Below are 25,262 nucleotides of genomic sequence, written 5' to 3'. Positions count from 1 at the left end.
GTTTTTTTTCAAGTGTACTAATTGTACAGAGATTTTAACCATGGTATTTCCCATGTGCGTATTATAATTTAGTCAGATTGACCTCTGTTGCGCTCTCATAACCACTCCTCTGCTTCTATAACAGCTTTCAGCGGAATTTACCCTGCCCTGCACACAGACATCATGTATTCCATTCGCCCTCCACTATTCTCTTGTCTTCTCTCCAAACAGTTACTAATGTATGTGTATATATAAGTATGTGTATATCTATGTAGACAGACATCTTTTCTGTCTAGAGAAAAGTAGTATTTACACTGTTGAGCCTGGTTTATCTCATTCAACCTGATAGTCTCCAGTTCCATCTACTTTACTGCAAATGACAAGTTTGTTTTTAAGGCTGAATAATAAATATTCTGTGGTATATATGTCTCTCTATATATGAATATATGTGTGCTATAGTTTGGAAGAGAGACTATTGATTTCAGATTTTTCTTTTCCATCAACTTTATTGATGCATAATTCACAAAAGGATGCAGATCTAATCTGTGTGATGTGATGATTTGATATAGGTATGTACTTTGAATTGCTTACTGTGGATCAAATTATTTAACATTTATATTACTTTATCTAGTTATGATTTTTATTTTCTTTTTTGATGGGAATATTTGATCAACTTTAGAAAATGTAAGCATACAATATAGTATTGCTAGATGTAATCACCAAGCTCTACATTAGATTTCAGAAATTCATTATTATGTAAATGAAAATTTGTATTCAAATTTTAACCAACGTGTCTCTGTCCTCCTCCAGCCCCAGAAAACAGAATTATACTCTTTGTTTCTATGAACTGAATTTTTTTTTTGTGCCTTGAACTCAGCATCTGAGCACTGTCCTTGGGCTTTCTCAAGGCTAGAGCTCTACCACTTGAACCACAGCACCACTTCTGGCTGTTTTTTCTATGTATAAGGTGCCAAGAAATCAAAACGGGGTCTTCTTGCATGCTAGGCAAGCTTTCTACCACTAGGCCAAACTCCTGGCTTTGAATCGAATTTTTAAAGATTCTGCATATACTGCCAGGCACAGTGGCACATGCCTTTAATCCTAGCTACTCAGGAGGTTGAGATCTGAGGATCAAGGTTCAAAGCCAGCCTGGGCACAAAAGGACCTGAGACTCTTATGTCCTGTTAACCTCTAGAAAACGGGAAGTGGGGCTTGGCTCAAGGGTAGAGCTGTAGCCTTGAGCTGAAGAGCTCAGGGACAGTGCTCAGGCTGAATTCAAGCCTCCATAACTCCCTCCCCCCAAAATATTCTGCATATTAGATCATAAAGCATTTCTTAAATCATTACACTTAGTTTACCGCCCTCAAGGCTCATCTGTATCGTAGGATGTTCTGTCTTCTTTTTGTACTGAGGATCAAGCCTAGGGTGTTGAGCTTGCTAGGCAAGTGCTTTGCCACTAAGCTACATCCAAGCCCAGGTACCTTAAAGTGTGTGTGTGTGTGTGTGAAAGAGAGACAGAGGGAGAGACAGAGAGAGGGGGGAGACAAGAGAGGGAGACAGAGACAGACAGAGACAGACAGACAGACAGAGAGAAGAGACAGAGATGGAAGAGAAGAGACGTTGAGAGAAAATGAATGTATGGGTATGTGTGTATGACAGAGAATGAATGAGTGAATACGAATGAATGTTTTATCTCTTCAGTCTCTTCATCTATTAATGGACTCTTAGGTTGTTTCTGCCTCTTGGTTATTAGGAGGGATTCTGCAGTAAACATGGGAGTGTAGTTATCATGACAAGCCATTGAGTCAGTTTCTTTTTCATATATAGTCAGGAATACGATCACTAAATTGTATGATAATTCTACTTTTTATTTTTTGAAGAAGTTCTGTACTTTTTTTTTTCCATAGTAGATGCAGAGATGTGTATTCCCACCAACATACCTGTTTCTCTAATTCCTTGCTACGTTTGTCATTTCTTGTCTTTTTGATAATAGTCTTCTTGTGAATACATATTTCAGTTAATGTTTGCATATTTCTGATGATTGGTAATATTGCATACCTTTTTATGTACCTGCTGGCCATTTCTATGTCTCCTTTTTTTGTAGAGATGTCTATTTAGGTTCTTTGCTCACCTTTTTTTTTTTTGCCAGTCCTAGGGCTTGAACTGTCCTTGAGCTTTCTCAAGGCTAGAGCTCTACCACTTGAGCCACAGCACTACTTTCAGCTTTTTCTATGTTTGTGGTACCGAGGAATCAAACCTGAGTCTTTGTGCATGCTAGGCAAGCATTCTACCACTAGGCCAAGCTCCTGGCCCCTCTTAGCTCATCTTTAAAGTAGGCTTTTTCAAAACTGCTCAGTAGAGCTTGTGAATCTCACCAGAGTTATATGAATTTCTAGTATATTTTAGATATAGCCCCTGACTATATGGGAAGTGGCCACGAATAACTTAAACCATAGAAAGCAGAAGCATGCAAAAGGAGTGAAAATTCTAATAATAGATTCTTACCACTGAACTACATTTATGTTATTTTTCTTTATTAAACAGTTTGCTTTTGACTTAAACTCTCCTTGAATACATTCCTTTTTGTTTATACAATTAAAGAATAATTGCTTGTGTAGTTTAATCTTAAAAGAGTCTCTAAGACTTTAAATTCAGCCTCTTAAGATGAGAAATTTCTTCAAAAGTCTTTCATTAAGAACTCCAACTCTTTCTTTTTCTTTTTGTGTGAGTCTATAAAGTCTAAGGCTTGTAGAAGCTTAGTTTCTCTCTAATGATTTCCATTCCAGTTTAACCTTCACGATTCATTTTAACTTGAGAGATACTTGAAATGGTTTAATTAGACTTTTAACTGAGCAGTAATTGATTTATTATTTTGGTCTCCTTCTGTAACATAAAGGTTCCTAAATCCTGTGGTTTGTTTTATAGCCTGTTAATCTTTTTTTGCTCATATAAGATGACCTTTCATGTTTTCCCCTTTCCCTAATCAAATCTCTGGCTGTGATCCAGGAAGAAATTGCCTAATGGGCTGAGCTTGTTCTCTGTAACTGTGTGTGTGTGTGTGTGTGTGTGTGTGTGTGTGTGTGTGTGTGTGTGTGTGTGTGTGTGATTGTACATATATGATTGGGTTTGTGAGAGTGAGACTTGGGCATGTGTGTACAAATAGGTGGATGTGCAGAGACCATGTCGGTTGTGCTCACATAGGAAAGAACATATATGGGGTTTCTAATCTTGGCCATTTATGGTCTCCCTTTTCCAGACCATTTGTAGAAACTTCTCCTTCATGTCACTTTCAGTTTATTGTTGTCTGTGGTGAGCCTGGGTGCTGTGCTAGGTGTTGTGGGCACTGGTGTTGAGTATCCTCTGCCTGGTAGATTGCAAGTACTGCATACAGTGATTGGGACTTCGCTGGAGTTGAGTCTGAGCTGCTGATGTAAAGGTCACACACTCTAGTTGGAGGGCAAAAGGAGGCTTCCTAGAAAGGTCCCGTCTGTACTTAATCTTACGTGCTGTCTCTCCTGGACATGTCACAAACAAAGTCAGTGCGAGTATCTGGAGGAGTGTGTTACTCTAACCCTATATGAATTCACTGACTTTGAGGCAGACAGGCCTGGATTCACATCCTGGCTCTGCCACTGTCTAGTTCTGTACCCTTGGGGCAAATTACCTATTCATTCATCTTTAGCACCAATGTTATGGACTGTGTAATGGGGTTGATGTTGATGGAGGTGTTTGGGGTAAGCCAAGGACAGATGGGTGAAGGCTGCAGTGTGTTGTCTGAGGTAGGTATTTGATCATGGCCGTAGGAAAGTAGAGAGGGCAAGGCAAGCTTGGGAAGCCCCCACCTCCTTGTGCTGTGGAGAGGGTACGGTCTGTCCCCACAGAGGGGATGGTGCTTTCTTCAGAAACCTGAAAGGGTTGAGTTTCTCCATTCTAATAAATAATTCATAGTCTCCTCTATTGCTTCCTGGGCCTTGGAAATAAATGTCAGGAAGATTGACTGTCAGGGCCCTGAAATGTTAGTCTTTCAGGGGTTTCTGAAATCTTAAGCTGGTGAGACTAGAGGTTGTGCTGTGACGCTAGAGCGCCAGCAGGCTGGTCTCATCCCCAGCCTACGCCTCTTAGGATCTGTGTACCCTAGTGCTAGCTGCGGCCTGGCTGGGAGGGAAATAGTTTCATAGAAGAGATATTCTAAATCAAAACCTTAAGGACTGTGACCAGAATAATAAACAATGACTACTTTATCAACCACTTCTAAAGTGTAAAGCTCAGTATTATAACGGATCACTTTTATTAACAGAGATGATAAAATAGAATCTCTTCTGTGTTTAATTCCTGTTGGAAACGGATACTGGATGTGTATGTGGGGATAGTCCAGGGCTGCCAGCATTCTCTGAACCCTCTGCACAGGCTTGCAAAAAAAAAAAAAAAAAAAAAAAGAAATGGATCATCTTTGCATGTCTTAAATTGCACTGAACCATGGAGGAGAAGGTAGAGGAAAGAGCAGATGAGTGTGTGTGTGTGTGTGTGTGGTGTATGTCTGTGCGTGTGAGTTGAGTTGGATCACATGCTAAGGGACCTAAAAAGTCTGGCAAACTTATCCAGAGTACTGGAGAGTTCTAGAGTCAATGAATGACAGTAGACAAAGGTTAGAGGCAGAGAGAACATAGAGCAGAAGGCTGGATGCTGGAGACTCTGTGCAGGTGTGAGCTGCTCAGTTGTTCTGAGCAGGGGCAGACTTTGCCATATACAATTGCAGGAGCAAATCCGAGCTTGGCAGCAGACTGAGCCAGAGGATTCAGGAAGAAGAGTCACTGGCAGTCCATTCAAACGTTTTGACCTAGGAGTTGTACAGTTTTCTTTGTGCAGTACCAGGATTGTCACCTCCTTTTGTAAAATGAGGGACAGTAAGTTGTTTTCAGTATCTAAACTATTCTGAGTTCAGTTATGAATGTTTTATTTTTAGCTAACTAATTGGTCTGGAGGTTCTGAATTATGGATGTGGAGGATGGAAGATTAGTTTTGTCACCCCTGTGCTTGGGGCTTTCTGAGGCTTTCAGGGCCAATGAGATGTTCTTCCTTGACTACCAGATTCCATACTGCATGTCTGTGTCAGTTCAGTCTGCTGGGATTTACTGAGTACTGGCTTGGGTGCTGAGGGGAAAGCGCTGTGCCTTTAAGGCATCTCTGCTCTGTGGGCAGACATCACCTGGCAGCACAGGGCCACTGTTCCTGCTGGGCAGGCAGCATATCATCGTCCCATCCCCCTCTGGGGAAAATAGGCAGCACTGCCATGTTGGTGTGCCCATTTCCTATGACAGGGCTCAGTTCCCCACTAGACTCCCATGATTTTGGGAGGTCTTCAAGGCGTCCTCTCTGATCACCTAGCTATAAACGGTAGTTTCCTTCAAGCTCAGTACTTTTCTTGAAGAACTCACAGAACTAGCTGTAGGCGTGGTTCCGTGGTGGAGCACCTGCCTAGCAAGCACTAGGCCCGGAGTTCAAACTCCAGTGGCACAAAGCATTCACAGAACTACACCTACAGTCTAGGATCAGGAATGTTCTCAGTGGAACTCTTGGGCCCTGTGGAGTCTTTTTGGAAGCAACATCTACAATGTATGAGAGCATCAAGAGGATTTCTACCCAGGAAGCAAACCACACTTGGCTGTTCTCATCCCATTTGGTCTCAATGGCATGTTTCTCATGGGTGGCATCTGCCTTCCCAGAGTTTCTAAAAGCTCTCCTGTACATTCTTCTGGAGGTTGGGGCCACTATAAATCACCCCATTATAAATCACCAATGCCAGAATCCCCAAGAGGACACAGCCATGTCTGCAGGAGGGAAATCAGGGGCCTGAAGTCACCTCCTGGTCCTGCAGACAAGGGCTGGGCCTCCCTTTGGGTTGAGATCATGTTTGATGGCATAGCCCTGCCCTTGGGAGCTTCAGAGCCATGGCCTCTGTCTGTGCAGTAGGGCCTCAGCTCCTCATGGGCCAGAGCTTTCACAAGTGATTCTGTAGCTTGGATGATGTGACACAAGGTGGGAATTTTATGGACTCTGCTGCTCCTCTGATACAAATTGCTGCCTTCGAAGGTTGTGTGCACGGCGGTGGAGAATAGTCCTAGGAATTTTCATGACTTGAAGCACGGGCCTCGTCCTCACTTGGAGGTTTTATTCCTTCTTCTTGTGGTCACATGCATAGGGAGATGCAGCATCTGTTTTTAGCAGAGCTCAGTGCTGGTGGGGGATCCAGGGGCCTATGGTGTTGTTTGTTTTACCTAGTGTCTCTTCTGGACCTTTACCTGACCTCCCCAACATGCCGGATGATGTAGAGAGATAGATGGCCGAGCTTGTGCTGCTGCCCTGGCTGGAGAAGGCTCTGGCTTGGATCCTCCACTAGGACTGGCACATGCTGGGTATCACAGCGGGGAGGCCCTGCTTCCCCAGAGGTGTCTCTGTTTCAGCACCATTCTGGTACCTGGTCTTCCTGAGTTCTTGGGAAGCCTGTGCCAACATGGATTCCTTGCCCAAACTATTCAGGGTCAGCTTTCTCTTCACTGCTTCTGTGGCTTTTCTCAGTGACTTAGACATACATGTGACCCTCGGAATTACAGGACCTACTTGGTGATGCAGTAGATAAAGTGACTGATGTTTCTCTGTGTAGTCACAGCTTTAGAGAGAGCAGGAAGGACCCCTGTGGCTGAAGGTGTGCCTGGTTTGGTGCCTGTCCCAGAACTTCTGCCTTTACCCTGATGCCATGCCAGGATAGCCCTCTTTGGCAAGTCACATCCCCCAAACCACCCCACTACACCTCACAGCTGCACATGAGGCTCTGCTCTCAGTCCCTCCTCAGCTCCCATCTTCATTCTGGAGATGCCAAGGAAGAGACATGACATTGGAACTTCTCCCTGCAGGTGGTTTGAAACTTGTTCTCTTGCAGCTCTGACAGGGCTGTTTCAAATCACTAGATCTCTAGGAAACTTGAAAAGTCTTGTAGTAAATTATCTTTTTTGCCCTATCATTTGCGGCTTTAAGTTGTAATTACTTGTTTTCCATTGGGACAGCTTGACTCCTTGAAATAATCTGAACAGTTGTGTAACTCATTAGGGACACGATAAGCTAAGCAGCTGTGAGTCCTTTTGCAAAGAAAGTCCTGAAGCAGTTTCTGAGGTAAGAGGAAATGCTGGTTGATGGCAGGGCAGGATTTGTGGACTGGACCACAGTATCCCAACTCACCCTCCTAGCATTCCAGTAAGAGTGTGTGCAAAGGTTCTGAACAGCTGGTAGTCTTGACGTAGTCAGTGGCTTAGAATCAGGTATCCATTCGAAAATAGAGTAATAGTAGCGCTAAAAATGTTAGCAGTGGGCTGTTTCTGAAACGGTTCCAGATCTTCATTTTTAGTAAGTCGTGAAGCCCAAACCTCCTCTTCTTTTTTTTTTTTTTCCCAGTCCTGGGCTTAGGCTCAGGGCCTGAGCACTGTCCCTGGGTTTTCTCAAGACTAGGGCTCTGCCACTTGAGCCACAGCACCACTTCTGGCTTTTTGCTACGTATATGGTACCCAGGAATCGAACCCGAGTCTTCGTGCATGCTAGGCAAGCACTCTACCACTAGGCCAAACTCCTGGCCCCCAAACCTCTTCTTATACCCAGAAATTCAGTGCGTGTCTCAGGCCCCTTGTGTGACTCCATTGTGTTGTCTTGCTTCCTCTACAGAGTTTTTGGTCATGAAGAGGAAGAGAGGCAGGCCAAAGGGGTCCACCAAGAAGCACAATACTGAGGAGGAGCAGGCAGAGCCCATCACGACCCCAGGCGAGGGCGGGCCGCTGGCTGCCGCCGAAGCAAGCAGCCTTGCCCCCAGCAGCCTGGAGTGCAGCAAGTGCAGCCGGAGGTTCTCCAACACGCGCCAGCTGCGGAAGCACATCTGCATCATTGTGCTGAACTTGGGTGAGGAGGAGGGAGATGCAGGTGAGTGCTGTCCAGGGCACCCGCCTGAGCGCTGCGCTGCGCTGCGCTGCCATTCCGATATCCGAGGCCCCCAGGGCGACCTGACTGGCCACTAGAAGGCTTGACTCGCAGGTGCTCCTGCAGAAAATGAAGACTATCACAGGCATATTCTGCATAAGTTCCTGGCTAGCTTTAAGCGGTGGAGCAGCTGCTGATAGGAATTGAGAGCAGGTGGCCACTAGCAGGGAGGGAGGTTGCTTCCGTGAAGCACATCTAAAGATGAGCTTCTTGGGAGAAAGAGCAGCGGGGGTGGGGGGGGGCATGGTGGGCACCTCCGCTGTGGTCCTGTGGCCGCTGTGGGGGCCTTGGATCGCTGTCCGCATTTTCATCTATACCCTGAGTTCAGGAAGCGCTCTATGCCCTGCTGGGTGTGGGAGCACAGGCCGTGTACAGTCAGCCCTTGCTCACACCCTCTCACCCTCTCGCTTCAGCTTTCTCATCTGTACCATGGGGATGAAAGCAGTGCTGTGTGGCGATTGCTTTGGGACTTGCAGGACCTGTGCACGCCTTAGTCCCTGCCATATCCAGAGCACCTAGTTGTCCCGGTAGATGCCATAGCTGGGTGGATGCCCACTTCTGTATTCTCCCTGTTGGACGGACGAGAGTACTCAGTCACCGAGAGAAGTAACTTGTTTGGGGTCCATTAGCTAGAAAGGAAACCTGGCCTTTGGACTCAGGCTATCCTTCTGTGAATTTCTGCTCTTAAATTCCTTACCCTAAATATGATAAAGAAGTCTCTTGGGGGTGCAAAGTCCAGCACAGAAGGGGTGCATTATTGAACAGTTCATCAACTGATACTTAGAAAATATTGAGGTTGGAGGCCACGGCCTATTGCCAGGCAGATGCTGTTCCACTTGAGACATGTCGCAGTCCTTTTGCTTTTGTTGTTTTTCTAATAGGGTCTTGCAATTATGCTGCTGCTCATCTGGGCCTCGTCTTCCTATTTGTGCTTTTTTTGTAGTTGGGATGTGGCATGTGCCACAAGGTCGAGCTTTCTAAGAGAGAGTCTCTCAAATGTTTTGCTTTGGCTGGCCTTATACCATCATCCTCCCTATCTCTACCTCCTGAGTAACTTCCATTTGTCTTTCATTTTATTTGTAATTTTTTTTTCTTTCACACTTTACTCTCTGTCCCAGTTTCTTGCTCCTTCGATCATAGCTTAGCAGTCTGTTCCCATCTCCATAAATAATAGAAGGGGGATTCTATTGTTTCTCTATTACTTGCATGCTTCCATTATACTTACATCATGGATTCATATACAGATTATATCTGTATAAGTTGGAGAATAAGACATTTATATCAATAAATATAAATATAGACAAAGGAATTATGTTAAATATAATTTAGATGAAATTTTATAAATCAGGATTCTCAGGAAAAATAAGGGTGTAGCAGCTAAAAGTCAGTCTCTAAGAAAAAAAACCACTGTATTTTAGAGTTACTGGACATTGCAAAGATAGTGCAGAACAGTTACTCCCCCTCCCCATCCCCTCTATCTTGTACAGTAGCCTAATATTGAGAGCTCAGAAGGACCACTGAGATCCCTGTCACCTGTGCTCTTTAGACAGTGTCAGCCCTACCGCTGGTGGGAGGCAGGACTGTCCCATCCCACAGAGGACACCTCCCCCAGCTCCTGCCTGGAGGTCTGCTCTCCAGGTCCATGTTTGTCATTTTGAGAATGCTATGTAAATGGAATCACATGGTATGAGATCATTTGAGTCACTTGAACCCCTTGTGTTGAGACCGTTTTCTGATTTGATAACTGAGGAACGTGAAGTCTAGAAGTGATGGTTATCCAGTCTTCCACTCATTGCCCTCTCATAGGCACCTCTCATGTCCCACCTGCGGGATGTAGAGCTGACTCCTTTCACTTGGGCTGCTGTCAGGATTTTCTCTATCCTGAGAAGAAAGGAACATTCCTGTGAGTGTTTTGAGAAGTTGATTGCCTCGTCTAGAATAATTAGGGTGAGGCAGACGTGGTGGTGGACAGGCACAGTCTCCCTATGTAATCGTAAGCTTTTCTAGTATAAAACGGCCACTGATTTGTGTGATCTAAATGGACATTAATCCTAGCACCTGATGGGAAGGTGGGAGTTTGGGGGTGCTCTGCCCCTCCCAACGGAAACCTTGCAGATATATTTGCAGAATGACCTTACACTCTGTTGCCAGTGGCTGAGGCCCACGTCCCTTTTCATATCTTCTTTCAATACATTCTTGGTAAAGAGCAGGTAAGTGACATTTCCAAGGAGTGACCTTGACTCTGGCTTGTAACAGCAATTAGGAGGAAACAAAACAAGCATTTTTTCCTCTTCTCTGAACCCCAGCAAGTTAAAATAACACTTTTGATATGTCTTCAACATTTATTTATTTTATTCTGCATTTAAATAGTAAGAGAAACTTGGAGAAGAGATTTTTTTTCCCTCCCTTTCCTTCTGTGGAACAGCTGGTGTTTTTGAAAAACATTTTGCAGCCTACAGAAATCAATATGTCAAGTTTGTAAAAGTGGCTTCTCAACCTCCTAAGCTTGTTATTTTGGGTTGTTTTATGCAAGGAGCATTGTAAAATGTTCTTCTGTTACTGCTAAGTCCTTTTTACAGCAGGCCAGGCATCGGCTTCTTGGTGGTACCCAAGATGCACCCATATTCTTCAGGACATCTTTTCTCCAGTCCTTTTGCTGTCTGCTTCCTGCTGTAGGTGGGTTAGTTACACAGCCAACTTTTCCATGACAGTGGCGTGAGCTGCACTTGGACACTTGCAGAGTCATTTTCTGAACACTATTGATCCACTCCTTGGAAAGGCATGGAATGGTATCAGAGGTTGGTTTTTGCTGCCTGTGGGCACACATTTTCTCCTCTGTACTGCTCAGAAAAGTGGAAACTAGATGCCTCCTTCTGCGCTCAGTGCGGGCACACTTGTCGTGTGGGCGTGTGGCCTGGCTCACAGTCCTTTGTGATCTGTTCTCCCCTTCTCTTCCTGCCCCTATACTACTCTTCCTGCCCCTATACTACTCTTCCTGCCCCTATATTACTCCTGCCCTACTGGCTCTGTCCTGTTCTTCTTCTTCCCATCATGCATCTGTTGCTGGTTCTGCCAATCAGGGTGATACAGGCCATGTCCCTAGAGCAGAGCTCCTTGGACCTGAAACCTCTCACCCCCACCATTTGCTTTCTTGTTGGGGTTGCATGCCCATTACGGGTCCTCACTCACATAGCTCTGCTTGCTCAGGATCTATCTTATATGAACAGTGAGTAAGTTGACCCTTGTTGTGGTACCAGAGGGGAAGAGACTCACTGACATCTGCACTTCTGCCCTCACAGTTATTGGCCAGGAGGAGTCACAAGGCCTCATCTGACCTCAGGGGACCAGGAGGTGCAGTTCTGTCATACTCCCAGAGTGGGGAGAACTGGAAATGCTTGGTGGCCATCACCAGTGACTGATGAAGTTTCTGTCTATCTTTGTGGTTCCAGTGCCAGCTGTGTGCTGGCATCCTTCTTGCCCGTTTCAGGTGGTGTTGTGCTGGTGGACACCTAAGGGCAGAGAGACCTCGTCCCTGCTCTAAAGGTGACCCTCCGTGTTACCCACCACAGTTCAGAGCCTATTCCCCTTTACACCCTTCTAGGTTTTGGCTCTTGCAGGCTATGAACCCTGACTTCTACCTTGTCTCCAAGGCCCTGTAGTGATTTTTTTTTTTTTTTTGGTGGGTCATGGGGCTTGAACTCTGGGCCTGGGCACTGTCCCTGAGCTCTTCAACTCAAGGCTACTGCTCTATCCCTAGGGCCACAGACCCACTTCCTGGTTTTTTTTTTTTTAGTGGTTAATTGGAGATAAGAGTCTCATATTCTTTATTGCTGGGGCTGGCTTTGAGCCTCGGTCCTCAGATCTCAGACTCCTGAGTAGCTAGGATTACAGGAGTGAGCCACCACACCTGCCACTCTGTGGTGTTTTCTGAAGGCCCTGGGGTCCCTGCTTGGTGCACATTGTCCTCTCTGTTCAGAAAGCCTCTCCTTCTTTCCCCAGTGGATGACTCCAGTGGTCTATAGCCCTGGCAGCCCCTGAACCAGCTTGACACTCCACCACATCATGTCACCTTCTCCTCGGAACACCAGCGCCCTTTCCCTTGCCTGTCATTTCACACTCATCCTCAGATCTCAGTGTCATTCCTGTCTTTTCAGGCACTGCACCAGCATCTCCCCCACCCCTCCTTGTGCTGAGCTTCAGCCTCCGGGCAGACCTGAGTTCCACCTCTGAGCTGATGTTGCAGCGGGGCAGGGGTGGGGTGGAGTTACTGTAGGCATTTGCAAAGACTGAGGTGAGGAGGTCTGGGAGGTGTGCTGAGAGGCTATGGTGGTGGGGGGCTGATGTGTGATGCCAGGGCCTCCTGCCCTTCCTGCCCTTCCCAGGCTCCTTCGCAGCAGTCACCAGAGCAGCTCCGCTGGTGGAGGTGTTCACACTCCTTCCCTCTTGGCAGCAAAGAAGAGACTCGGGAAGGCCTGCGGGCAGGAACAGCAGAGCAGTGCATATTCAGCATTAGGCGGAATTACCTTGGATGTGGGAGGTTTTCTAAACTGCTGTCTTAGCAGTGGGGAACACATTGGTGGCAGAGTCCTAGAATATAATCCCTTATCAGTCTGCTGTTCTGACAGCTCTTCTGGGCCTTTTATTCATATGGCTGATAACACTTTACTCTCCAAGGCTTTCTGAGATTTAATTAGTTCAGGGGCAATTTAGAATAGGTACTTTTGAATATTAGTGCAATGTTAATTATATATGAATGCATATGAACTAATTTCTACAAACTGATTGCATTTACATTTAACTCTTTACCTGCCCTTTATGAACTCAGCCCACCATATTTGAAGGACATGTTACCGTCAAGGTTCTGTGAGGAGTTCAGGGGTGAAAGCTTCAGATGCCAAGCCCAACCTTTATGTGCAGGGTGGGGAAACCAGGCAGGGCCTTCCTATAGAAGCCCTGGGGAGTCAGGCTGGCGAGCAGGAAAGGTCTTGAGGCATTTTACATCCCCTGGGCTGCTTCTTGGGGAGGGGAGTTGTTCAGCAGAGTTGGAGGGAGAGTGTGGACACACACGCTTTTGCATCTCTGCTGTGGCCCTGAGACTTTGAGTGTCTGCTGTTTGGGTCTCTGCAATGTCTGGATGCTGACCATGTGACATTCGGTGAAGAGAGATCTAAGTGTTAAAGTGGCTGTGAAACTGACTGGCATGCACAAGCATGGTGAGTGGCTTTGGAAGCAGAGGTTGGGGTGAAGTGAGGAGGGGTGGGGGCATGGGTGCTGGGCACTGTGTGGTAGGGTGCCAGGGAGCTGGCAGGTTCATGGTAGGAGGCTGTGGAGAGTCCTGCAGTGTCGAGATTCGGCAGTGTGGGGTCACTGGAAGCATGCTGACTCACAGGACCTGAGGGAGTACATGGAGGCTGCCCAGGTCTTGGCCTGGAAGCTCTGACACTGAGGCAGAGCAGAGGATGAGTTAGCTGTGGCTGCGTGTTGAGTTGGTGGACTGCAGGATATACAAGAGGATGCTGGTCACTTGATGTGGACGAGGCTAGGGCCTAGAGGAAGAGGGACAGCGTGGAAGCTGAGGAGCCTGGTGTCAAGGATGGCTTTCTCAGGATGTGCCAGGGAGGTCCTGGGTGGGCAGCAGCAAGCTCCCCTTTAAGGGAGGAAGAATGGTGAGCAGAGGAAAGTGGTGCCCTGAGGCTCTGGGTGCTGAGGCTAGGCTAGAGGCTCCATCAGCTTCCGCTATGCCTGGTTGCTGACCTGAGTAGGAACCTATGGTAGAAGGGGTGAGTGGGAGGGGCTGCAGTAGGAGGGAGGAGAGCTGGGATAGAGATGGAGAGGCGCAAGAAGTCCGAGGGGGAGAAGATGGTGCACCCTGAGAGTTCACTGCGAGACTGTTGGTGAAGACGTGGGCAGGCTCAGGAACAGCCTCAGACAGCTGCGGCTGGAGCAGCGGGGAGCTGGAACACTGGGTTGTTGTTACTGGGGATGAAGGGTCACAGAACTCCATGGGCAGGCCCGAGGGGTGACCTGGCAGTGAGGGAGAGAGCCCACCTCCTTTCCCTTTCCTTTTTCCCTTTCATCTTCTGCTGGTGCCTTTAATGGTTTCCCAAGTGGAAGTCAGATGACTCTGCCTGACAAATGGCTCTCTATAGAGCTGGGTGCAGTGACTAGGAGTGGCCAGCAAGACTGCTAAGTCCTGGAGACACAGTTTTTTTGCTCATTATTTGCTCTCAAGAGGGACAGCCAAAAGCCCTCCTTGTGTAGAGTGCCCTGCCCTGGGGTGGGGGCAGGGCTTCCACAGAAATGTGCATACCCATGAGCAAACATCTGCTCACTGTAAGGTTTGTTGTATTCCCTGTGCAATGTTATCACTTTTCTAACTGCCTTCATTTCCAAAGGAAATGAAATATAAAGAATTATGTTAATTTGCTAGGATTGAAGAGCAATATTGCACAGATGTCAAGAAATCAAAAGATACTGTTGCCAGGGTGCCACAGGCTATGGGAAGACACAGGCTAGGTGGAAGGGTGAGGCAGGCCATCTGTCGCCACTCTCCTTTATTATTATGAGCCAAAGGAAACCATAAAGAACTGACTCCCTCCTATCCCAGGGGGTATTTTCTGAGACCTCAGTAGATTCCCCAAAACATGGATGGCACCAAACCTGTATATACTATATTTATTCCTATAACATGTCTATTCTTCCTAAATCGTAGCGATGGAGGTCCTTTAAACTTAGAAATCAGACCTGGTGTGAGATCAGCAGTAACCACTAATTATATATAATAATTACAACATATGCCACAATAGTAGTTATTTTAATGCTGTGTATTGCTGATTTCTGGAGGTTTGAGACTGAGCTTGACTGGAATCCTGGGTCGCAGGGGCGGCTGCATTTGCAAACTCAGGCTTGAGCCGGCCTTAATTCTGAGAGAGGGCTTGCCATTTGCTTACTCATGTGAACTTGAAAGTGACTCATTCTGCAGATGCAGTCAGAAGCACAGACGGTTCTAAATTCACCCAATGGAAAGGCAGACCTGGATCTCAGCTCAGGTTCCCCTGACTCTGAATCCTGTGTTCTTCACCATGCCTTTTCAAAACTGACTGACTTAGTGTCTGGCAAAGTACCTCATGCGTCTTGATCTCATGGTTTTAACTCCTGGGCCAGAGTTCTGCCAGGGTGCTGCTCAGTGGATGGATGTGTGAGGCTGAGAGGGATCCCACTCTCTATGATTAGAGAAGTCATGTCCTACCCATTGATTACACCCGATTCCCTGAGAAGTCAGGGTCCTGCTATGACAGAGTGGAAGCCACCATCTAGTGCCCTGCTGCTCACAGCTGGAGGCAGACAGTGATGAAGCATGGAATGAGCTTTGAAGGACCAGGGCTTTTGCCAAGGGCCTCGTTTTCTGGAAGAGCACATTGCTAAAAAAAGTCTAGGGGGCAAGGAGTAAAACATGAAAAACTTGGCTAAAAAGGCACGTGCATGACTGGAACTGGAGGTCCAGGTGCTAGTTAATGCTGATGAAATTGCAGACTGTTACAAACTGGTCAGGGAATAAGGATCATTGTATAAAGCATTATTATAGTACTGTAGTTTGTGCCCCTTCTGTGATACTGACCAGAGGAAGACCACCGGCCGCAGAGGCCACGTAATTCCCTGGCACCCTCTCTCACCATGGATGGGGTTGGCACTGTACCCTTCCTATCATGAAGCTTATCGGGGTCAGGGCTAGAGTTTGTAGGGGTATAACATGACCTACTCTGTTTTTTCTGCTTTCAGATTTCAGCTATTGATCTCACTAAAGTTACCTCTTTTTTTTTTTGTTTGTTTTTAAGAGTTCACTGAAGGTGTTTTTGAACATTTATTAGTTTGAGAACAGAACAGTACCTTGGATTTAATAAGGTGTGTTATCATCTTTCCACCACCATGACATAATAGCTGAGGAGGAAAGGTTTATTTTGGTTTTAGTCCCTGGTTTTATGGTTTGGGCCTGTGGGAAGGCAGCACGCTGGTGAGGAATCTGTTCACCTTGTGGTAGCCTAGAAGCAAAGAAACAGGAAGTGGTGTGACTCAATTATCCCCTTTAAGTGCATACCTGCAGTGATCTAACCTCCTTCTACCGAGACCATCTCCTAAACTCCAAAACCATGAAGTGGTTTTCAAATAACACCGTGGGCTGGGACCAAGCCTGAGCATAGAGGGCCTTGACGAACATTCCAGATCTAAACAGTAACGTTAATAACTAAGCATGTATCTGTGGCATGTGTGGAAAATGGTCATCTTAGCAGTATCCAGGCAGCGTCAGGAAGACCTAAGGCTTTGACTTAGGTCTCTCTTTGCCTTCCACTGTGATATCTTTATTTTCAAACTTGGGTTTTCTTTTTTGCTCAAGGCTGGCACTCTTATCACTTGAGCCAGAGCTCTGTTTCTGTCTTATTACTGGTGAACTGGAAAAGTATCACACACACTTTTCTGCCTGGGCTAACTTTGAACCAGGATCTTCAGATCTCAGCCTCTCAAGTAGCTATGATTGTAGGCCTGAGACACAGGCACCCAGCTTAGATGTGTTTCTTACTAGTTATTCATTAGGCACTCTGTGCTTGAGGATTAACCAAAGGTCCTGCTGGCAAGAGGTGGGAGCCTAGATTTTAGCTGGGTGGGAGTCTTCTCTCTGTGTTGTCTTCTACCAACTGGGCAGGGCACCCGTTAGCTTTCTGTGTGCTGCTAGACATTGAGTCTTCCAGGCCTTTGCTGAACAGAGCACTCGCTTCTTCACCTCCCAAGAATGGTCTCTTCAGAGCAAGCAGCATCTCTGCAGTGCTGAAAGGCCTGGGATACCCTGGGCAGCAGCAGTAATGGCATTGTAAATGCCTGGCCTAGTCGCCAGGCTGGAGTGGCAGGCCGCTGCTGCACCAGGTGCCAGTTGTGCAGTTGAGCGCATAGCAGGCCTCCAGAGGCTCAAGTGGGTGATTCATCCACATAAAGTGATTAGGAGCAAATGGCCTCTTGTTGTTTGTGGGGACTCTGCTGAGGGCACAGAAGGCCTGCCCCAGCCATTAGCACAAATGCCCCTGGCTCTGTCAGAGTGAGGTAGGCTTTGAGGTAGGCAGTGCTTTGTGGTGGTGTTCAGAGCTACAGAGCGCAGACCGCTTAGAACCAAGCCGTTTCCCCATAGAGAAGGCAGTGATGGTCATGCAGTTATTGCTTCCAGTCCACCAACCAGGCCACCTGTTCTCTCTACTGCCTTCAGACAGCGGTGCCCTCACCCAGTGTCTGCCACCTTGTCCCACCCCATGGCCCCCATGCAGTTGATTCCTCTTCTCCAGGCACTTCATCTGAATGTATGCTCTGTACAGAGAGGGCTTTGCATGTTGGGTGGATCTGCCAGTGAGAATTCCAGACCTTGACCCTCCTCCCCTCCCTGTGTCTCTGCAGGGATCAACCCTTTCACCAGAGCAGCCAGAATGGAAGAGATGATGGCCGGTCTAGCTTGCTGTATGTTGTGGCTGGGGCGTGATTAGTGTCAGCTTCTCTGTCACGTAAGGGAGCGTCTCAGCTCCTGAAGGCAAACACAGCCCCGTCCCCGCCTGCATCCCTGAGGTCCAGCAGGGGGCTACACATGCAGCCTTATCAGTTGTGGAGTATGTGAAGTACTTTCCCACTTTGTGAGTTTGCAGCCCTTCCTGTCCTCTTTGTTGCGTGCCCTTGGTGCGTTAGGCACAGTGGGTGGATGACAAGTAAAATGCGAATCCCGCTGGCCCTCACGGGGTTTATACCCTGCCAGGGAGACAGCAGGGAGAAGTGACCAGGTGACAAGCTGCATCACCCTTCCCCAGTCTCTTTCACGGGCCTCAGGTCATTGATCACCTCCTAACCTAACAGCGTGGCTACCTTGCTGGTTTTCTACATCTATGGTCAGCCCCGCTTGGCTCATCCGCCAGTGCAGGGATGCACTGATTTGTGCACTGCAAATCACAGATGTGAGGCCAGTGCAGGGCATTCCACTATGTTTCCACTGTGTCTGCAATGAGCTGAGCCTGGACAGAACTAGAGCATCTGCAGTGCTTTAGGCAACTTCCAAGGGTAGAGGCCTCTCTCCTGTGAGAAATGAGGCATTGTTGGAAGGTGGTCATGTCAGGAAACTTGGAAATCAGCACATAGGTGGGGGAGAATGGGGGTGAGAGTTGATTCTAGAGATAGAAATGCTGCGTTCAGAAGAGACACATACTTAGCTTTGCGCCAGAAGAGAAGCATGTGAGCTCAGACGTGGAATTTACGTGGTTCTTCCTTGTCACATGTAGCTGGCAGTGAGCCAGGGGCCTGGGGCCAGCAGGTTCATTTGTCTTGGGTTCCAGCAGTGTCAAGTAGGGAGGTCAGCTCCAGAGGTGGAGTGAATGTTCCCACATGGGTCCAGCTGCAGACATACCCTGGGATGAGGTAGCGGGGAGTGCAGGCTACAAGATTCATTCTTAGATCCTGCTCTCCCAGCTCCAAAGGGATCTGGAATGCTGGCACACTGAGACCCTAGCCCATTAAATCAGCCACCTAAATGTCTGCAGGGTATACCCTGCAGCCTTATTCTGCAGGCAGTGCCACAGTGCATTGGCAAGTACTGAAAAGAGAGGTTGGAGAGACTGGAGAAAGGGCAGGCTGGGATGGGAAGCAGGGAAGCCAGACCCCCCACCTTCCCCCAGGACTATCAGTCCCTGTAGCTACATTGGCATACAGTGCAGGGTTGGGTCAGGTCACCTAGGACACGTGTCTGCAAGGCACTCCTCTGTGTGCATGCTTCCTGTAAAGCTCATGGCCGTGGCATTGGTCAGCATAGCCAGGAGGAGGCAGTGCTGTTCAGGTCTCCTGCCCTGGCTACTGGCAATGCACAGGCTCATGTATACATTCAGGTTGTGTTGGGCAGGTCTGCTTGTGTCTAAGCTTGTCACCATGGAGACTGAGTGTGGTAATGGGATTCCTGTCTTGGGAGTAGTTTGCATTAGTGTAGGCAATGCTCCCTTGAGCTGGTTGGGTAGTAACGGCCTGAAGCCAGCAGTTAGAAACCCATACTTCATTAGATCCCCAACACCCCATTTTATTCCAGTGCTTATGAGTCCCTAAATCTAGATTAAAATGCAGACTATTTGTAAGCATGTTGCTCTGTTACTGCTAATCTTAACAGTAAGTAATGCTAGGTACTACCTGATAATATTTATTTATTTTTAATGTGAGGGATGTTGGAAACCTTCAAAACCTAGTCAGGCAAGTTATTTTAGATGGAAGTAAGTGATGGATTTCCTCTGCAGGAGAAAGTTTCATTTACTGTAAGAATGTGGAAATAGAAGTTTCTGGCTTTTCTCTTTGTGGAGAGCTGGAGCTCTTGCTCTAGACAGAATTGCGCTAAGAGCACACAGTAGAAACCCAAGATGCCCTGCCCGTAATTATGGACCACCAGAGAAGTGGAGGGGCGGCTCTGACTGCAGGCTTAATTTCATCTGGGCCTCATGATTTTTGCAATGAGAACCCATCAGGGCCTGCTGCCACAGCAGAGTGACAATGGTTGTGGAAGTGTCGTGTGGCTTGAATAACCTTCAGGGATGTAGTCTAAGAGTTTCCAGAAGGGAGAGAAGGCAGCACTGACAGGTTGTGCGCCAAAGGCTTTCAGAGAAGTCCTGCCGTTCTTAAAGCAAACAGTTCAAGTCCATTTCTTTATTTGTGTTTTCTGGAGATTCATCAGTTGCCTAGAGTCCCATTATCTGTGTCCACGTGGTATAATTGTCCCCACCCCTAGCCTCTTCCTGACAGCAGTGTGGTGTTTGCCCACGGCTCCTTTCTTCTTCTCCATTAGCAGGCCTGGTGCTGGGCTCTGGTCCATTTGCACCGTGCTCACAGCAGGGCTAAATCCAGCAACCATGTGCTGCTCAAGAGAGAGGAGAAAACCCATTATAGAGTGATTGCATTTTCAAAACCAAAGGCAGCTGGGACAGGTGGGGTGGGGGGAGATGTAGGCATTAGCCAAGGAAAAAAGTGGAAATGTTTAAAAAGCTCATAACTCAGAGAAAACTGGAGACTGTTACAAAAACACCCTACTGATACACATGAGCCCTGGTACATATGAGCTGGAGAACCGCCCCGTACTCAGAAAAGCACCTGCCAGTCTGATTCCAGCCTAAGCCCAGGATGCATTTCAGAGGAGGAAAAGTCAGCTTTAAAAAGTACAGAGGTGGTCAACTGAGGATGCTGGGGAGTTGACACAGAGCTAGGACATGGGGGAGCAGGCACTTGAGCGTTCAAAAGGAAGGGAGCCCACAACTGCCCACAAGGCTGTTCTTAAAATCTTTCTCCTTTCTGTCCCCCCCCTGCTTTCTCAGAGGTGCACTGTGCACCCTATGGGCTGGTCAAGGGTGAGGATGAAGACAGGCATCCACGTGGCTGGCTGGAGTCAGGCTCAGGCTGTCTAGAGCGGGCTGACCAGCGTGCACAGCAAGCCTGGCATGCACTTCTTTCTTTTTCTTTCTTGCCAGTCCCAGGGCTTGGACTCAAGGGCCTGGACACTGCCTTTGGGCTTTTCAAGGCTAACACTCTACCACTTGAGTCACAGCACCACTTTTGGCCTTTCCTATGTATCTGAGACCCAGGAGTTGGACCAGGGCTTCGTGCATGCCTCTTATTGTGGCCGACACTTGCTTCAGACAGTGACCCCAGCAATTCCCAAGGGCAATCTTAATCCCTGGACCCCCTCTCCCCAGCCCCACTGGCCAGGGTGGTTGCAGCAGCATTCACAGCTCCTGCAGAGGAAGTGAACTTGCCTTGGAGCAGGGGCAGGAGTTGCGATACCAGCAGTGTGTACCCCAGAGCAGCCAGGAGGAGGCACAGCTGCTGTAATAGAGTGAGAGATGACGCTTATCCAGTCTTCTCCACTTGGACCAACTCCGATCTCTTCACTGCTTTGTAATCTAGCGTTGCTTCCAGGCCTCTTATCTGCTGCCATCCACTCCTCCTGTGCACTGTACCCAGTTCTGCAGTGTTGCTAACACGGGATGCTCCAGGTGGAAGCTGGACGCCACTCCTCTTATGCAGCGTGTACGACCTCTCCAGGCACTTCTCATGAACCCCATCCACTGCTGGGTATGAGCTTGTCTTCTGTTGAGTCTGGTTGTTAACCGGGTTAAGCTCATGGTAAACTCAAATTCTCAGGTCCTTTTTTATGTGAGCATATTTATTCCTGGCACATCACTCACATATTGAATTGCATCCCATGCTGAATTCATTTGAATTGCATCCCATGGTGAGGCATCATTTTAAAAGCAAAAAAATTTTGCGAGATGGTGTTCTACCTTTTTATAGCATCCAATATATCCTGCTATAGTTATTTATGTGTGTATCACCCAATATCTAGGCTACAAAAAGATTTCTACAACTCGGGCAGTTTGTAGACCTTTGGAAATGTTTTTTTTTTGTTATTGCCACTAAAAAATAAAATAAAGCAAAAACTGCTGTGAGGCAGAATGCATATCAAACTCCAAAAATATAGGCTCTGCCAGCAGTCTTGCTGTGCCCAGTTCTGTGGCTTTCTGGGGGTCATATGCTGCAAGGAAATACTGGCTTCCGACTCAAGGTGTGCAGTCTTGAGTGGAGTGCAGTCTGAGTTCTGAGTGATGCATGGACTCATTAATTTTTCTTTTATTTCCGCCTTGATGTACTAATTATGTGACTAAAGACCTTTTCCAGTCAATTAAGAACTTGTAGCTGAGCCTGGCTCAAGTGGTAGAGCTCTTGTCCAGCAACTATATCCACACACTAGACAGTAGGATGATGTGAGCCACGCTCATTTGTAAAACCACTAATGAGAACGCTTGTCTTCTTAACTCTGCCTCAGTTGCCAAGTGTTTTCCCTGCCTCATCTGGAGAGAGCTTTCCTTCAGCCAGCATGTCCTCCTAAAGATTCATCCTTCTCTGCCTGCTTTTTATGTGTTTACTTGTTTGGCTGGCTGGAGGCTGACTTGAGTACTAGGCCTGTCACCTCTGAAGACTTGATTCCTCTGGTTTCATCCTGTTGCAGCCTGGTTCCCAGCGGATAGCCCCGCATTCCAGGGCTTTCCCATCCCCCTTCTTCCTGCCCCTCAGTTCCTAACTCTCTGCTATCTGATACAGAGTTATGAGGAGTTGCTTCCTGTACTTCTGCTATGGGTGAAGTACTTCTTAGGGTTATTTCAGACTTTGAGATTATGATCCTAAGAAAGAAAACTCCCTTCCCTTTCTTCCATCTGTTTACTTCTCTCTTAGGAAATGTATAGCATTTATTCTGTGTTCTTCATGACCCCTCAGCCTGATGGCCAGGCACGTTTAGCCCCACCAGGCAGGAGATGTTCTAACTTCCTAGCTGGGCCCTGATGGCACATGCCTGTAATCCTACTTACCCAAGAGGATGAGATTTGAAAACTGTGGTTCAAACCCAGCCCAGGCAGGAAAGTCCACGAGATTCTTACTTCCTATTAATCCACGGAAATCCTGAATTAGAGCTGTGGCTCAAACTGGTAGATCAGTAATCTTGAGCACAAAAGCTCAGAGACAGTGCTCAGGCCCACGTTCAAGCCTTGTACAAAAAAACAGGTTCAACTTACTACTTTTTTTTTTAACTCTGAATATTCTTTTTTTTTGAAATGAATTTATTTTGTTATAGAGGTGATGTCCTGGGGATTATAATTACATGAGTCAGGTGATGAGTACATTTCCTTTCTGTCCCCTGCCTCTCTCTCAGCCCCTTCCTCCTGCCTCCACCCAGAAGTTGTGTAGTTCATTCTCAGCAGTGTCCAATAAGCTGTACTGCTGCACTTGTTCACTCCCTTTTCCTTCAAGTTTTGTTCCCTCTCCCAGCCTTCTGCAGACATGCACTTGAATACACCATACATAAGGAAAAGAAGACAGAATCATCAAAAATAAACACTAAAAGCTAAAAATTTAAGAAGTAAGGTCTCTTGTTCCCTTATTTTAGGGTTCATTTTGAGAAGTATATTACGTTATATTCATATGAACTTCCTAGTTCTCTTTTTGTGAAAAGTGGGTGTGAATTCTTAGGAGTTTCATCATGGTGTCTTGCACCTGCACACATTCTACTTTAGTCAGAATGATGGATCTGCCGTTTTGTCTTGACTGGGATGCCAGGGCGCGCTCTCTCTCCTTTTCATGGTTTATAGCCGCCGTGCCTGGCTAGAGAAGGCATTGAGAAGAGTGAGTTGAGTAAATGAGTGCTTTCTTTCTTGTACCCGCATCTTTCCTGCTGTGTCATTATTCATCCTAGTCTAGTCTGCCAGGCTTCATGACAACAAGACCAGGGACCATGACGGATTGGCTGGGCAGTGTGTTCCCGGTGCCTGGTGGTATCTGGACAGGGTGCAGTGGACATGCATTGTACTAGAAGCCAGCAGTGGTACACTGTGAGCCAGGGAGCAAGTGGCACACCTGCCTTCTAGGTTTGTGCACTAACTCTACACCTTGGTTTATGCATCTTCACATTTCCCCCCAGGCAATGAGTCAGACCTTGACCTAGAAAAGAAGTGTAAGGAAGATGATCGAGAAAAAGCTCCGAAAAGACCCCGGGCCCAGAAAACTGAGAAGATCCAGAAGATTGCCTCAGGCAAGGAGGCAGCGCAGCTCTCAGGAGCCAAGAAGCCCATTATCAGCGTGGTCTTAACTGCCCACGAAGCCATTCCAGGTGACCACTGCAGGGGAAGTGATGGCCGCTGGCCTGGCAGTGTCCAGGGCGTGGCTTTCCGTCAGTCACCCATAAATTTAGGGTGATGGCAGGCTTTGCCCTGTGGAGCTGCTGTGGGTCCTGGGCCAGGGGAGTAGGCCAGGCCATGGTGACCTGAGCCCACACTGCTGCTCAGGAGCCCATCCTGAGCCTCCTTACTGTGTCCCCGCTGCATGTCCACTGCCCAGAGGTGGCCTCGTCAGAAGACCCGCCCAGACCACCAAAACCCTGCCTGACTTCTTCTTATACTTTTAATAAGGTTCAGTCTGTGTTTGTTGTTCTATCAGAGAACCAGCAGATATATTATACTTAAAAAAAAAATCTCTTGGTTGGGTCAGCCTATAAGCAGTTTATAAGAGTAGATTTCAAAGTATAATCATTTTTTCTATTTATTCAGAATTGTATTTGTCACAATTAAAAGATCAAGTATAGGGTTTAAGAACAGTCTACCAAGTATATGAGTCTACCAGCTGAATGCTTCTAGCTTACACCTATAACCCCAACTTCTCAGGAGGCTGAGATCTAAAGGTTCATGGTTTGAGACCAGCTGGGGCAGAAAACTTCTTAAGACTTACCTACTTCTACAATAACCATCAAAAGGCTGGGCTAGGGGATGGGTCTTTGGCCTAGTAGTAGAGTGCCCGTCTAGCATGCATGAACACCAGGGTTTGATTCCTCGGTACCACATACATAGAAAAAGCCAGAAGTGGTACTATGGCTCAAGCGGTAGAACTCTAGCCTTGAGAAAGCCCAAACACAGTGCTTAGGCTCAGAGTTCAAGCCCAAGGACTGGCAAAATAAAGTCTGGGCTAAAAGCAAGCTCAGATGGTAGAGTACCAGTCAGGTCAGTAAGTAAAACAAGCATAAAACCTTGAATTCAAGCTCTAATACAGCCAAAATAATCCAAACCCAAACAAACCCATTCTACTTTTAAGCATTTGTTTTTGATGCTAATGGTATTTAAAGTGAAAACCTCGGATAAATTTCCTCTTGTACTTATCACTGTGTATCAGTAGAGAAGAGACCATATAAAATTAGACAACGAGAACTTACTGGAAAGTCCCTTTATCAGCTCCATTCTACTTCAGAGAAGTAAGTAGTACACTAGAAACTAAAACTCCCCAGAGAGAGTTTCCTGTTCTCAATGCTGGCTAAAGAAAATTTCATTTTTTCTCAAAAATTAGTAGTGGTGTTTTGAGATTTCTCTGTGAATGAAAGCATAATTACTTTCCTGTGCTATTTTAGAAACAAGAGTAGGTTGCAACCTCCATTATAAAACATTGTAAAGCACACACACACACACACACACACACACACACACACACACACACATACACACATACACACACACGGGATGCCTGCTTCTGTAGAAGGTCATGGATCATGTCACACCATAAAACTACAGTAGCACTGACCTAGGAGGATTTTTAGGGTTTTGTTATTTGTTTGTTTGTTTATTATTTTTTTTAACCTAAGGTCAGAGGTGTGAGCACCAGAGCCCAGTTGGACCTGGACCTAG

General features: G+C 46.9%; 1 protein-coding gene across 4 annotated transcripts in view; it reads left to right on the top strand.

The window, feature by feature from the left end:
- Positions 1-25,262, top strand: part of Zfat (zinc finger and AT-hook domain containing) — a 156,531-nt gene that overhangs the window by 22,626 nt on the left and 108,643 nt on the right. For all 4 annotated transcript variants that reach the window (XM_090339445.1, XM_090339446.1, XM_090339447.1 and 1 more), the window contains exons 3-4: positions 7,690-7,941; positions 23,516-23,704. In XM_090339445.1, the coding sequence (XP_090195571.1) occupies positions 7,690-7,941; positions 23,516-23,704 (441 nt within the window). The remainder of the gene's footprint in view (positions 1-7,689; positions 7,942-23,515; positions 23,705-25,262) is intronic.

The sequence above is a fragment of the Megascapheus bottae genome, chromosome 9, assembly GCF_031878675.1.
Source record: "Megascapheus bottae isolate mThoBot1 chromosome 9, mThoBot2.hap1, whole genome shotgun sequence".
NCBI lineage: Eukaryota > Metazoa > Chordata > Mammalia > Rodentia > Geomyidae > Megascapheus > Megascapheus bottae.
The sequence above is the reverse complement of the archived record's forward strand: the minus strand, read 5'-3'. Positions and strand labels throughout refer to the sequence as shown.